This window comes from Castor canadensis, chromosome 12 (genome assembly GCF_047511655.1).
Source record: "Castor canadensis chromosome 12, mCasCan1.hap1v2, whole genome shotgun sequence".
Classification (NCBI taxonomy): Eukaryota; Metazoa; Chordata; class Mammalia; order Rodentia; family Castoridae; genus Castor; species Castor canadensis.
In genome coordinates this window covers 96,007,227-96,020,131 of record NC_133397.1, presented here as the reverse complement: position 1 = coordinate 96,020,131, position 12,905 = coordinate 96,007,227, and the positions used below count along the sequence as shown (strand labels likewise).

Genomic DNA, 12,905 nt, shown 5'->3' with positions numbered 1-12,905 from the left:
GTTTACAGTGAGAAAAGGGAGCAACAAACAAGAGAAGAAAGAATTGAAAAACTTGCAGTTTGATCAGAAAAGTCGGTTTATAAAGTTGGAGCTAAGGAAGGTATAGTTTCTAAAGAGATTATCACCATTAGAAAAACAAACCAAGAACTTTGCATCAGGACAATAGAAGAGATGCCTTAAGGGCATCTCAGGAATTGGCTAGACTATCCATAAACAACCTCAAAAGTATGAGAGAGTAAACTCATTTGAAAGACTTTTCCTTGAAAAGAGAGCATCTCTGGGGCTCCCTGTACCAACAGCACCACCTAGGAAGTTGTTTCCCAAGGATTCATTTCACCAAGCTCAGCTGGTTTTTGTAGGTATGCAGAATGAAAGAGTTACAGGTCATAAGGGCTTCAATCCAGATTTCAAAGGAAAGCATGGGAGGTCAGGCTGTGTGAGAGGGTCAGAGTCACTGTAGGCTATTACTGAGAGGGTGATGCATAAAGCTGTAAGGATAAAGCCTAAGCTGCAAGAGGGAGACCCCAGAATGTTGAAGATGCCAGAAATGTGGAACATCTGCTGAAGAAGCAACAGGCAAGGAATGGAGCCAGCCTAAGAGAGAGGCCATGTAGATTGCAAATGGCAAGGCCATAGGGAAGGGATCTAGTTGGAGCTCACATCATTTCACTGTGTCCCAGATGCCAGACATGGAATTAGAGGATTTCAGTGTTTGCCCTGTTGAGCTTCAGTCTTGCTTTGATCCCATCCTTCCTTGCTATTCTCCTATTCCTTCCTTTCTCGGGCGGGGCCGGGGGGGGGTGGTTGTTTTATTTGCCATTGTATTTTGCAAGTATATAACTTTCTTTTTGATTTTATAGGGGCTTATATCTAAGAGTTTGCTTTAAATCTCAGAAAAGACTTTAAATTTGGACTTTTGAACAATTTTGGAAATATTAAGACTTTTAGGGTTTTGGAGATAGACTAAAAGCATTTTTGCATTATGAGATGATCATGAGCCTTTGGGGGCCTGGGGCAGAATCTCTCATTTCAATATGAAATGTCCTCCACCGGTTCATGTTTTGAGTGCTTGGTCACCAATGAGTGGCACTATTTTGGGAGGTTCTGCAAACTTTAGAATATAGGATCTACTTGCAGGAAGTGGTTTACTGGGGATATGCCTCTGAAGATTGTACTTGGTCCCCAGTCCCTTCCTCACTCTTTGCTTCCAGTCTGCCATGAGGTGGCAAACCTCTTTTGCTACATACTCCCACCACCATAATGTTTTGTGCTCAAATGCATGGGCCAAGCATCCATGGACTAAGCCCTCTGAAGCTGTGAGCTAAAGTAAGTCTTTCTTTCCTCAAGTTGTTTCTGTCAGGTATTTGGCCACAGTGACACAGAAGGAATTAATAAAGACCCTTTCCTGAAATCCTGGTTCTAGATAGCTAATGTTCCTCTTTCTGAGTCAAATGGCCACTGAGAGCCTTTTGCAAAGTAGTGATAGCTTGAAGTTATTTACCTTGCTTGGTCACACTGCATGGAATGATAAATACAGGTAACACAGGGGAATTTTAGTCATTTATCAGTCTTCCTGCTGGCATTGTTTCCTATTTTTTCTACCCGGCACAAGCCTGCAATACCCATTGCCTTTCCTGACCCTCCTTTCCCCTCAGGCCCCTCTTCATTTTATTTGGCTCTTTTAACATCACCTCCTCTTCCCAGATCCATTTACCATACATTTTTGACCCAGCTCTCTCAGCGCTATTTACCTTGGACCATAAGCACTTAGTTCCACTTCTGTCTCTGCCACTAAGAGCGGGTTTAGGGGCAGGTATGGCAGGCAATCCAGGAAAGCTTAACAAAGGAGAACAAGGAGTGCCTAGCTGGCAGGATTTACTGTAAGGACTTGCACACTATTTCTCAGACCTCATATTCTTATGCCACTTTGTAATTTACTCTATCTGTTGAGGGCTTGTGATTCTGTCCATCTCTTTCTCTACCAGGGCCCAAAATAAAAGGGAGGATCTTGGAGGAAGGGACATCAGAGCTCACAAGCATGTCTGGTTTTCATTTGTTCAGGGATCAGCCTTGGTGAAACTGCATTTTTTTAAATTAGGAGGTCCACATCTGCTAAAAATGGCATCAACAACCATCGCTTTATCACACCCACCTGCCTTTGCATAGGTTGCGATGAGGAGATCATCAGGCTTGGCTTGGAAGTTCCATATTTTGCCCCAGTTATCACTTATCATCTTGGTCATGAGGACCCCATTCACTTCTTTGGTTTCTGGTTGTAGGTATTTTTCCTCCAGATGGAGATCTTCTATTTTCTCCAAGGACATATTGGAATGTGAACTTGACAGGTGCTTAAAAGAAAGGCGAACTTGGATCATTAATAATACTTAAAAAATTATTCTCTAAGAGAGTTGGGTGAGATAAATGGTGGAAGTTCGTTACTATGTTTAGTGTTCATTTAAGCAAGGAAAGTAAAAAATGGTGGACACCCGGAGGTGTTTCAGAGTGTTGATGATAAACAAACAAATGCATCATGTTTACTGACTTGGTTTCCATTCCTTAAGACCAGTCATATGTAGGCAGCTACAGATGCTTGGAGCACACTGGATGCCCTGGGATCCTGGAAAGGCTGGGGAAAGGTGTTCCTGAAGGGATAGGTTCTGCCCTGCCCTCTTGTCCATTTTAACCTGAGCTGGTTTGTTTTTACCTGCCTTCTGTTTTGGGATTCTTAAGAAAGGACTCTGAAATTAAAAAAAAAAAATTAGTGTGGTATCTATCCTTTGAGATGGTCATCACACTCTTCTTACATGAGAACACTGTTCTCTTCTTACGTGATAGACAAGCAGTCCATGCTGACCATGTGTTAAACTTTACTAGGAATTCATGTCACCAAGGCAGAGGAGGTAACATATATGGGGATTGATGGGGGAGAAGGGACAGTTGGAGGTGAGCCCTGAAGCAGCTTAGGCACAAGAGAAATTTTTGAAAAAACTTTTGACCCCAAACTAAATGAGTTTCGAGTTATACTACAGAGCCATAGTAACAAAAACAGCATGGTATGGGCATACAAGCAGACATATATATCAGTGGAATAGAAGATTTAGTAATAATCAGCCATCTGATTTTTGGCAAAGGTGCCAAAAAACTATGTTGGAGAAAAGATAGTCTCTTCAACAAATGGTGTTGGGAAAACTGGATATCCACATGTAGAAGACTGAAACTAGACCCTGTACAAAAATGATTCAAAATGTATCAAAGATCTTAATTTAAGACCCAAAACTTTGAAACTTCTAGAGAAAACATAGAGAAGACCCTTGAAGATAGGAATGGCAACACTTTTCTAAATAGAACTCCAATTGCTCAGAAAACAAGAATAAGAATTGAAAAATAGGATTGCATCAAATTAAAAAGCTCTGTACAGCAAGGAAACAATTATCATAATCAAATGAAAGCCTACAGGATAGGAGAAGATCTTTGTTAGTTATTAACTGAATAAAGATTAATATCCAGAATCTATAGAGTTCCAAAAATTAAACATCAAATGAATGAATAATCCAATTAATAAATGGGCTGAGGAATTAAGAAGACTTCTTTTCTAAAGAAGTACAAATGACCAACATTCTTAGCCATAAAAGAAATACAAACCAAAACATTATTGAGATTCCATCTCACCCAAGTCAGAATGGCTATCATCAATAAAACAAACAACAAATGCTGGTAAGGATGCAGTAGGGGAAGGGGCGGGAAGGGAAAGGATCCTTACAAACTGTTCGTGGGAATGTAAATTAGTACTATGGAAGTAAGTAGGAAGTGTCCTTAAAAAAGCTAAAGATAGAACTACCATATGATCCTGCTATGTCACTCCTGGCTATATTATAGCCAAAGGAATGTAAGTCAACATAGAGTCCAGATATCTCCATACCCATGTTAATAGCAGCACTGTTCACAATACCCAGGCCATGGAATCAGCCTAGGTGCTCACAGCAGATGAATGGATAAAGAAAATGTGGTATATGTACACAATGGAGTATTATTCAGCGATAAAGAAGAATGGCATTATGTCATTTGCAGGAAAGTGAATGGAACTAAAGATCATCACATTAAGTGAAATAAACTAGATTGAGGCCAGAAGCCAGGGGCTTACACCTGTAATCCTAGCTACTCAGGAGGTAGAGGTCAGGAGGATCACAGTTCCAAGCCTATCTTGAAAAAAACCATCATACACACACAAAAAGGGCTGGTGGAGTGGTTCAAGGTGTAGGCCCTGAGTTCAAACCCCAATACTGCAAAAAACAAACAAAAACATAAAACTAGATTGAGACAAATATCACATGTTCTCTCATATACAGAATCCAGTCCTTAAAAACCAATAACAGGAATGTAAAACAGGTCTTATTTTGGTGTGGGTACCAGTGGGAAGAAGGAGGGCAAAAGGAGAAGGTAAAGGAGGTAAGGCGTGAATATGGTCAAAGTACTTTATACACATATATGAAAATATAGCAATGAAACTTGTTGAATTGTTTTAACAAGGGAGAGGGGATATGAGGGGGAGGGCCAGATGGGGTGAATTTGATTGGGTACATTGTATGCATGTATGGAAATGTCACAATGAAACCCCTTTGTATAACTAATGTATGCTAATAAAAAGGTTAAAGAAAAACAGACATATAGGAATCTAGAATGACCCTGACTAAGAGAAAGAAGCAGTTTGAAAAGGCTACACACTGTATGATTCCAGCTGTGTAACATTCTTGAGAGGGTGAAACTATGCCAACAGAAACAAGATCAGTGGTTGCCAGAGGTTGGGGGAGGGAGGATGAAAAGACAGAGCACAGAGGATTTTTAGGGCAGTGGAACTACCCTCTGTGATAGTACAATGGTGAGTCCCTGTCATTATCCATTTCTGTAAACCCTGTAGAATACACTTCATGAAGAGTGACTCCTGATGGCCTCTGGTGATAGGATGTGTCAGTTGCAGGCTCATCAGTTGTGACAAATGTACAGCTCTGGTGGGGAGGCTGTACCTGTGGAAGGGGTCAAGGAGACTAGGAAAGTCTGTACTTTCCGCTCAATTTTACTGTGAATCTAAAACTGCTCTAAAGATAAAGTATATTTTTAAAAAATCAAATGGATTTTCCATTATTTGTAATATATCTATTAATATTGCAGATAGAAATAATTTCCTTCCATCCAAAATGTGCAGGTAAAATCAATGCTTCAAAAATCTGCATTGTGGATTAGAGGTGCACAAGTAGAACACCTGCCTAGAAAACATGAAGCCCTGAATTCAAACCCCAGTACAAAGGAAAAAAAAAAAGAGTATAAAGAAATCCTCAGTGTGCTTCAAGCCCACTCAGGCCTATCACATCTATTTTCTGATGCATCTGTGATCTTGTTTAAAAAGAAAATTAATGGGCCACAGGATGGCTTTAATAGGGCCATGAAGATGTAGACCTTAAAGAAGTAGCCCAAAGATGGAAAGCTCATGCAGGATATGCAGCTGATTTTGGCAGGTCTTGTCTGTATGCCTATTGGTGCTACCTCTTGCTCCTGAATGGAAGGTATATTTGAAATATTAAAAAATGGCAATGTTTCCAAACAAGGCCAAGCTAGAATCTGGTCCCTGGTGGGCTTTCCAGTTCATCTACTATCAGCCATTCCTGTCCCATGTTCTGTTTTACCCATGTCAGATTTACTACTATGTCCTTAATAGCTTTTGGCCTTTCATGATTTGAATTTGCGTACTTGTGCCCTTGCCCCTGGGTAATCTATCTTCAACTCATTTCTGAAGGCACTCCAAAATATAACTTAATTGATCTTTGACTCTGTTTTTTAATGTACAGTTAATTATCCAACTATGTCTTTTTTTATATTCTAGACACCATGTTATTGAAAGGAAGAAATCAAAGCATTCATTTATCTCCTAAGATATCAAAATACACGATCTGTTTCAGGGCATGTAGATGTACAGATGGGATCTGTTTCAGAGATGCAGCACAGAGTTTATCCTATGAAGAGCTTATCCTATAAATTTGGAAAGTGTATACTTATTACCTGTCATTTCCTTTGATCCAATTCATAGTTCTTTTTGGTATTTTATGAATGGAACTAGGCAGGGTCCTTATGACCCTAAATGACAATAAATATGACTTCTAGGTCACTGCCCTCACTCCCCAGGAGACCACTGTAATTCCTGCAACCCAGACTTGACACCTCCAATGCCATTTTGGGAAATAGGCAGCTCAGGACTATTGTGGGCATCCACAACAAAATGGGCTCTGTCAGTTGGGGTAGGATGCAGCTTCTTATGGGAGCAGAGAAAAAGATAAGCCCAGGGGTCACAGAGAAACAGCAGCTGGGCCAGGACCATGCAGAACATTGGAGGACAGCAGAGTCCTAGATGGTGTTAGCTGATTAGCATTTAAAGCTGGCAGGCAACTGCCTTTCTAGTGAGTTTGAAACCACCAAAGCTCTGTTAAGGCTTTTTAATGACACACTGCCCTACCCACAAGGTGCAGCATCTGACTCCAGCTGACAGAGCCCCTTTTAGTCTTGCATATCCACCAGTGGGGTGTCATGTGCCTTGCTGTGGAAACATCCCTGTGCTTGGACAGTGCCAGTTGCCACCCTCCTAAGGTGTGGCTTATTTGTCTGTTGTTTTTCTGATGTTCTCACACCAGACCATGTCTGGTCCTGGGGTGTCAGATGAGGGATTGAGACTCTGAAGACTGAAGCAGAGACATGAAGAGAGGACAGATCTGAAGCCTCTAGAAGACCCCCAATGTAGAACAAATGGTCTTGGGGGGCTGGGATCCAGGAGGAGCTGGTGGAATAGGCCATAGGCCATACCTGCCTACCGGGGTCAGACCCTACATTTGGGAAGTGCTGACCCTTGTCCTGTGGCTTCTGCCTATAGCATGTTGTGCTTGTCACAGAGAGTAAACTCAGCAGTTCTCAGAAAAGGCTTTCATGGATTTCTGTAAATATTCTGTGAATATCTTCAGATGTGACTCCTTGTGCCAGGTGGCCTCTGCCAAGCAGAGGCAGCTAGATTCTGGTACCAGAGTGACCCAAAATTGACAGGTTGATTTCTTCCTCTGAGAGGAATCAAAATTGGTCTGAATGAAGCTAAACTGTCTTGAGTATGGAGAGAAAAAGCCTGTAGCCCTCTAGTAGTTTCTGTTCAGAAAAAGAAGTTCAGGTAAAGAACATTAATTGTATATTAACGTGAGGCTGGGTGGCAGGGTAAGGCTCTCACCCAGTGGAGACACCAGTGAACATTATCCTGAATTTGACTTGTATGTCTGCCTCCACTCATACTTTCCCCCACTACACCAACTAATGAATTTTTTGTTGGTTTATATTTTACATTTTTAATTATTAATCACTTGGGTTAAAATGCTTCACTGGGGATGTAGCTCAGTGGTAGAGCACTTGCTTAGAATGTGCAAGGTCTGAGGTTCAATGCTCAACACCAAAGAAAAGAGCAAAAGCAAAGGAAAAACACCATTAAAGTGTCTGATAAAACTTGATTTCTTCACTTAACATTATATCTTTTAAGATTTAGTAATGTGGTTAAAACCTGGATAATGTTTTCTGTGGTATTCTTGACAAAACTATTAATTTGAATCTAAACAAGAGGAAACAATCATATAAAATCAAAATGTGGGACATTCTACAACTGGCCTGACCTCTTTGAAAAGGTTAATACTGGAAAAACCAAAAAAGGTTGGGAAACTGTTCTGGATGTAAAGGGGATAAAGGGATAGCACAGATGCTTTGATTGAACCCCAGTTTTAAAAAAATCACGAAAGGTATTCTTGGATCAGTTGGCACTCTTTGATGGTAGAATGTATGGTGATGTGGTTATGTAGGAAGGCCCTTGTTTTTACTCAGGTCTCTTATCCTAATGATTGTGCTGTGATTCATTACACGATGAGTTCAGTTCATTTATTAGTTATCTACTGGTGTTTGTTATTTGTGCTGTTAAAATCTTCAATAGCTTCACTAAATTCTGTTACTTTGATTCATTATTTACTAGAAAATGTGCGTAGAAGAGCCAAAATGATTATAAAGTTTGTCAACCTGTAATTCTCTCTATTTTTGCTCTTTATAACTGAATCTGTTAATGACTATAGACTAGTTCAAGAAAGTCTTACCTTCTGGCTGAATTTTTTCTTTTATGATAATGAAATTCCATCTTTATTTCTAATATTGCATTTTCTTTAAGTTTAGTTTTTCTGACATGAGCACAGACACATATAGCCCTCAGTCAATATTTGACAGGCATAGCCTTTTATTTTCAATGTTGTTATCCCATTTTTTCCTAGCTCCTCTCTCTCTCTCTCTCCCTCTCTCTCTCTCTCTCCCTTTCTCTGCTATTGAGAAATCCACTCCCTCTCATATAGATCTGTTGTAGCTAATATGCCTTCTCTAGTTTTAATTTTTGTTTTTTTTCCTTAAATTTTTAAGGGATGATACAAGCAAATCTCAAAAACCATTGGGTAAGACATTGAAAGATAACAGGATATTCATATGGTTTCAAAGTATCTGCACAGATTACAAAGTGGAAAATATTCCTGCATACTGAAGCGCTCTGAGGGCCCAACCTTAACCAAGTATTCTACTTTAGCATCCTTGGTAGCAGGAGTGGCTGGCATTAGATTCTGCTGTGATGTTGTCATACATCAACACCTGAGTGGTATTCTAGTTACCAGTGTTTAACTTGAATATAATTATGAAGGTGAAGTGACTATATCCAGTGTATGGGGTGCATTACAAGACAACTGGTCTGGATTCTTCTAAAGAATCAACACTATATGTCAATATTCAACAAAAGAAAACAAAATGGTTTGGGCTGAAAGGACCCTTCTAGATTAGAAGGGACTAAAGAGACATAGACAAATGCAGTGCAAGAAACTTCACTGGATTCCGAAACGGTAAAAACAAACTTTAGAAGACATTTGAATATAGACTGTATGTTTAGTGGTGTTAGGACAGCTGAAAAGTATAGGGCTGTAGTGTTACAATGCCCTCAGGTACACTGGGGACTCAGTAAAGTAGAGCACATGTGGGTGTGTGCATATACACAAGTATACACAGGCATAAATATGAGGAGAGCAGAGGATGGTGTGGGGACATGCAGTGAAACATCATTTGGGGAATCGAGGACTGGGTTTATGGGTATTCTTTGCACTATTTTTTTCAAGGTTTAAAATTTTCTAAAGAAAAAGATATGAGAAAAACAGGTTTCATTTGTTTGTCAGATTGCTTATACAATTTGCAATGTGATTTCAGATTGGCAGGGACAATTTTCCTCCTCACTGTCAATATCCCTGCCAAGGCAGGGGGGCAACACAGCCTTGTGAGGGTGAGCTTTCACTGGATTCAGTCTTTATTCGCACTTCTCACTTCTGTGGTCCTGAGCTTCATCTTCTGGCCCCAGCCCCCACTGTCAGAATGAGACTCTCCCCACCCCCTGTATCAGGGACCTCACACTTATTTCTCATTTCTCTGGATTTCCTTTAGAGTTTACCAGTTCAGCAATGCATTGTAGGAGATATATTTTTAAAGTATTTTTTCTAGCTTTTAAAAAAGGTGTTCCTGCAGCTATAGCTTAACTCAGGACATCTACTCTTCTATGTTTTTAATTCTCTTTTTAGTTGTGTCTAATCTCTATTGTAAAATATGAATGGCAATATATATTTATACTCTTTTAGTAGGAGTTCTTAGTATTCTGTTTGATTTTTCTGCTCATTCTTTATGAATGGGGTTTGATTTCACATCTGAATATATTTTCTGGGGGAATATACTTCAGAATACTATCCAGTCTGGTTTAGAGTTTATATCTACAGAGAGGTTCTGGACATGACCCTGCCAGGTGGCCCAGGTCACAAACTTGTGATTTGCTTTTATGTTAATTATTACATGGGGGCCAAGTGAGCTCTATGATTTGATCTATTTCATAGGCTTATGCTGATCACTTTAAAGACAGACTTCCTTTTCCTGTACTGCCCAGGATGATACTGTCTTCTCTACATGGGAACCAGTTTTCTCCAGAGACGTTTGAAGAGCCCAAGTTTGCCTTCAGCTGTTTACTGCTGACTCCCTGCACTTCAAGGGTCCAGGCTTGCTTGTGCTGACTTTCATATGCACATCTGGGCACTTCACCCACCCCACCCAGCGTGGCAGCTGATTCCGCCATGCTATGTCCAGGGCTGCGCCCTTCTTTCTCTGCACTTTGGAATGTCCTTTTCTCTCTCTCTGCTCAGCTCTATGTGTGAAAGGATGTTTGTTGTATGTGTCTGGACTTGCTTAGTGTTTGTCTTGGGAGGGTTTCTCAAGTACTCTGTTGTTTTTTTCTTTTAAGAACTGGAAGTTCCTTAGTCTATTACTTTTGGCTTAAGTAATAAACTCCTCATTATGTAAACTGGCAGAAAGGACCACCCTGAATACACATTTAAAGCATTTTAAAGTTTTTACACCAAGTTAAAAAGTAAATAACATTTACTTAAAAAAAAGAAATTGTTAAATTAAAAGCCAACATGAACACATTAAGTTTAGAAAGATAATTTCAATACCACAGAAGAACAGTGATAAACAGACTTTGCTCTGGAAATCTGGAAATTGACCTAAGAACCAATTTCTGTGCAGCTCTGTGCTTCCACAACTGGTCTAATAGAGTGGGTGCCCAATTTCTGTTATTGTTAACTGACTTTGAACTTGCCTATCCACCCATCAGAGAGAAGACATCCTTTACTTCTTGAATTACAGCTTTCTTCCTGCTTAGCCCTCACCAGCTGCACATATAATTTCTGTAGACATAGCCCCAGACTGCTGATTTCCTCATCAGAAAATGAAGTTGGCACATGGCCAGCTCTCCTGGGTGCTGGAAAGTAAAGGGCTTCATCCTGGGCTCCCATGGGAGCTCCAGGCCCCTGGATCCAGCCTCTACCACAGTTGAGCCCATGAAGCTATGTGTGACACAGGACTCACTTAAGAATCCAGTGACAGCTTCCTTGAAGACAACCTGGTCCAGGTCACTGGCCCAGGGGGATATGCACATGTCTCATTGGGCAGGGATGTGTCTTGTTCCACAATCCATCTGTTTACTGTGTTTGCATGCACCTTGCTGGGTCCTGAGACAGATTCAAGGGCCACTATGGTGGCCCCAGTGGTGCCATCTTGAGGGTGCTCAAGGCCTGGTCCCTGCACACGGGCCACCTGTGGTGAGGTGCTCAGCTCTGAAGTTCTCATTCTTACAGAGCATAGAGGGTAGTAGGAAGTCACAAGAAAGTCCACTAACTGGATCATGCCAGTCAACAAGATTCTGTCTCCATGAGCCAACTTCCTCTCTAAGGGCTTCTAGCATTGGAGGGACTTCTGGTGCACCTCAGGCTGTCTTTGGGTTGAAGGGTGAAGCTTTTGGGGAACCTATGAGCAGCTGGGTTAATTTAAGATCTGGGGACTTCCAGATGAGCCTCTTTCTGCCTTTCATATGGCCTTGGAATGTTGTGATGACCAGGGTCAAGTCTCCAGGGTGTTGTATGGTCTGACCCCTTCTGAGGATGTAAGAAAGGAGGTGGAAGAAGACCTTTGGTCAGTACTTACTCCTCAGCTACTGGCCTGCAGACTGCTTTTCTAGGCTTCTGAATCCAAAGTTAGGTACACTCAGTTCTTGTCAAAATGACTTCCTATGAACAGGCAGCAAAGGCAGGCTCTGTGCTGAAATATTGGCCAGAGAACCCTGCTGGGTCTGTCTTTCTCTGTGTGGGCTCCACCGAGGAAACTCTGGTCCTATTTAGGGCAGACACTTTTAAACTGGGAGACTTCCTTCATGAATTTAAATTAACCCTTGAGGAAAAACTTAACCTTGAATCTAATAAGATTACATGGGACCAATGGACAGAGGTCTTGGGAAATTTAAGACTAGAGATGAAAAAAATATTTTTTATTCTTCATATCTTTGAAAAAATTATTTCTCTTCTGTGTTGGCAAAAGTGACAATCCCTTCCTCTCTTACTGATCTATCTATCTTAGGGGAAGCCAGTATTGAGGACAGTCAGTCAGTACTCACAAGATTCCAGATAAAGTAATTTTCAAGACCTTCACCTTTGCTTTCTGCTCGTTGACCTGCGATGACTTTGCTGTCTTTGGTCTCTTCCTTCAGGGTAGCTCACCAATTCTGAAGTCCTGGAGTATGCCACCTGTAGAAGTAGCCTGAGGGAAGTTTCTTGTATTAATCCTGTCCTTTCTTTCCCTAGATATAGGATCTGCTGAAGGCGGGCCTCAGATCAGGCTACATAACCACAGTGCTGAACAATCAGAGGAGAGGAAAGGAGCCAGTGAGGGCCCTGGTCATGACCTCCACCAGACTTTCTGACATCTCAGCCCACCTTGGATCCAAGCTCTTCTGATCCTTGGCTGCCTGTTACCTGGTACTGTCAAACATCTTTGGATCTATGAGTTTCAGATGACAAGAAGTAGAAATTATGTGATACATGCTTCATCATTTCAAACCTTCTGTATGTGTACATCAATAAATGATCAAGGGGCTCTTTCCAGTGAAAACTGAGGTGTGCTCAGAATCCTTCCTTATACAGTTTTCCAGAGAATCACTTCCAATTGATAAGAGTTAGGCAAAAGATAAAACCTGTTTGCCATCCCTAGTTTATAATATATGTAAAACTCTGAAAGAATAAAAGCCAAAGCTTAAAAGTGCACTGGAACTGTTTGCTTAGAATTCCATTTTCTATTTATGGATAATTGGAAACTAAGCATTTTATTTGTTTTTCTTGTTTAATTATCTAGTGCCTTACATAATTCTATTATTGTAAGATATTCTTGTGGACATACTGCACATTTGCTAAAACTGATATCTGTATTTATTTTATAAAGTGATAACAGCC

At 40.7% G+C, this 12,905-nt stretch overlaps 1 protein-coding gene and 1 long non-coding RNA gene across 10 annotated transcripts in view; one reads left to right on the top strand and one right to left on the bottom strand.

Moving 5' to 3' along the window:
• LOC109678892 (uncharacterized) overlaps positions 1-12,905 on the top strand; it is a 243,798-nt gene that overhangs the window by 166,506 nt on the left and 64,387 nt on the right. For all 5 annotated transcript variants that reach the window (XR_012439861.1, XR_012439863.1, XR_012439864.1 and 2 more), the window contains one exon: positions 12,261-12,434. This is a non-coding gene — a long non-coding RNA (uncharacterized lncRNA). The remainder of the gene's footprint in view (positions 1-12,260; positions 12,435-12,905) is intronic.
• LOC109677554 (sulfotransferase 1C1) overlaps positions 1-12,905 on the bottom strand; it is a 67,694-nt gene that overhangs the window by 25,885 nt on the left and 28,904 nt on the right. For all 5 annotated transcript variants that reach the window (XM_074050534.1, XM_074050532.1, XM_074050533.1 and 2 more), the window contains one exon: positions 2,153-2,348. In XM_074050534.1, the coding sequence (XP_073906635.1) occupies positions 2,153-2,324 (172 nt within the window). In that variant the 5' untranslated portion in view covers positions 2,325-2,348. The remainder of the gene's footprint in view (positions 1-2,152; positions 2,349-12,905) is intronic.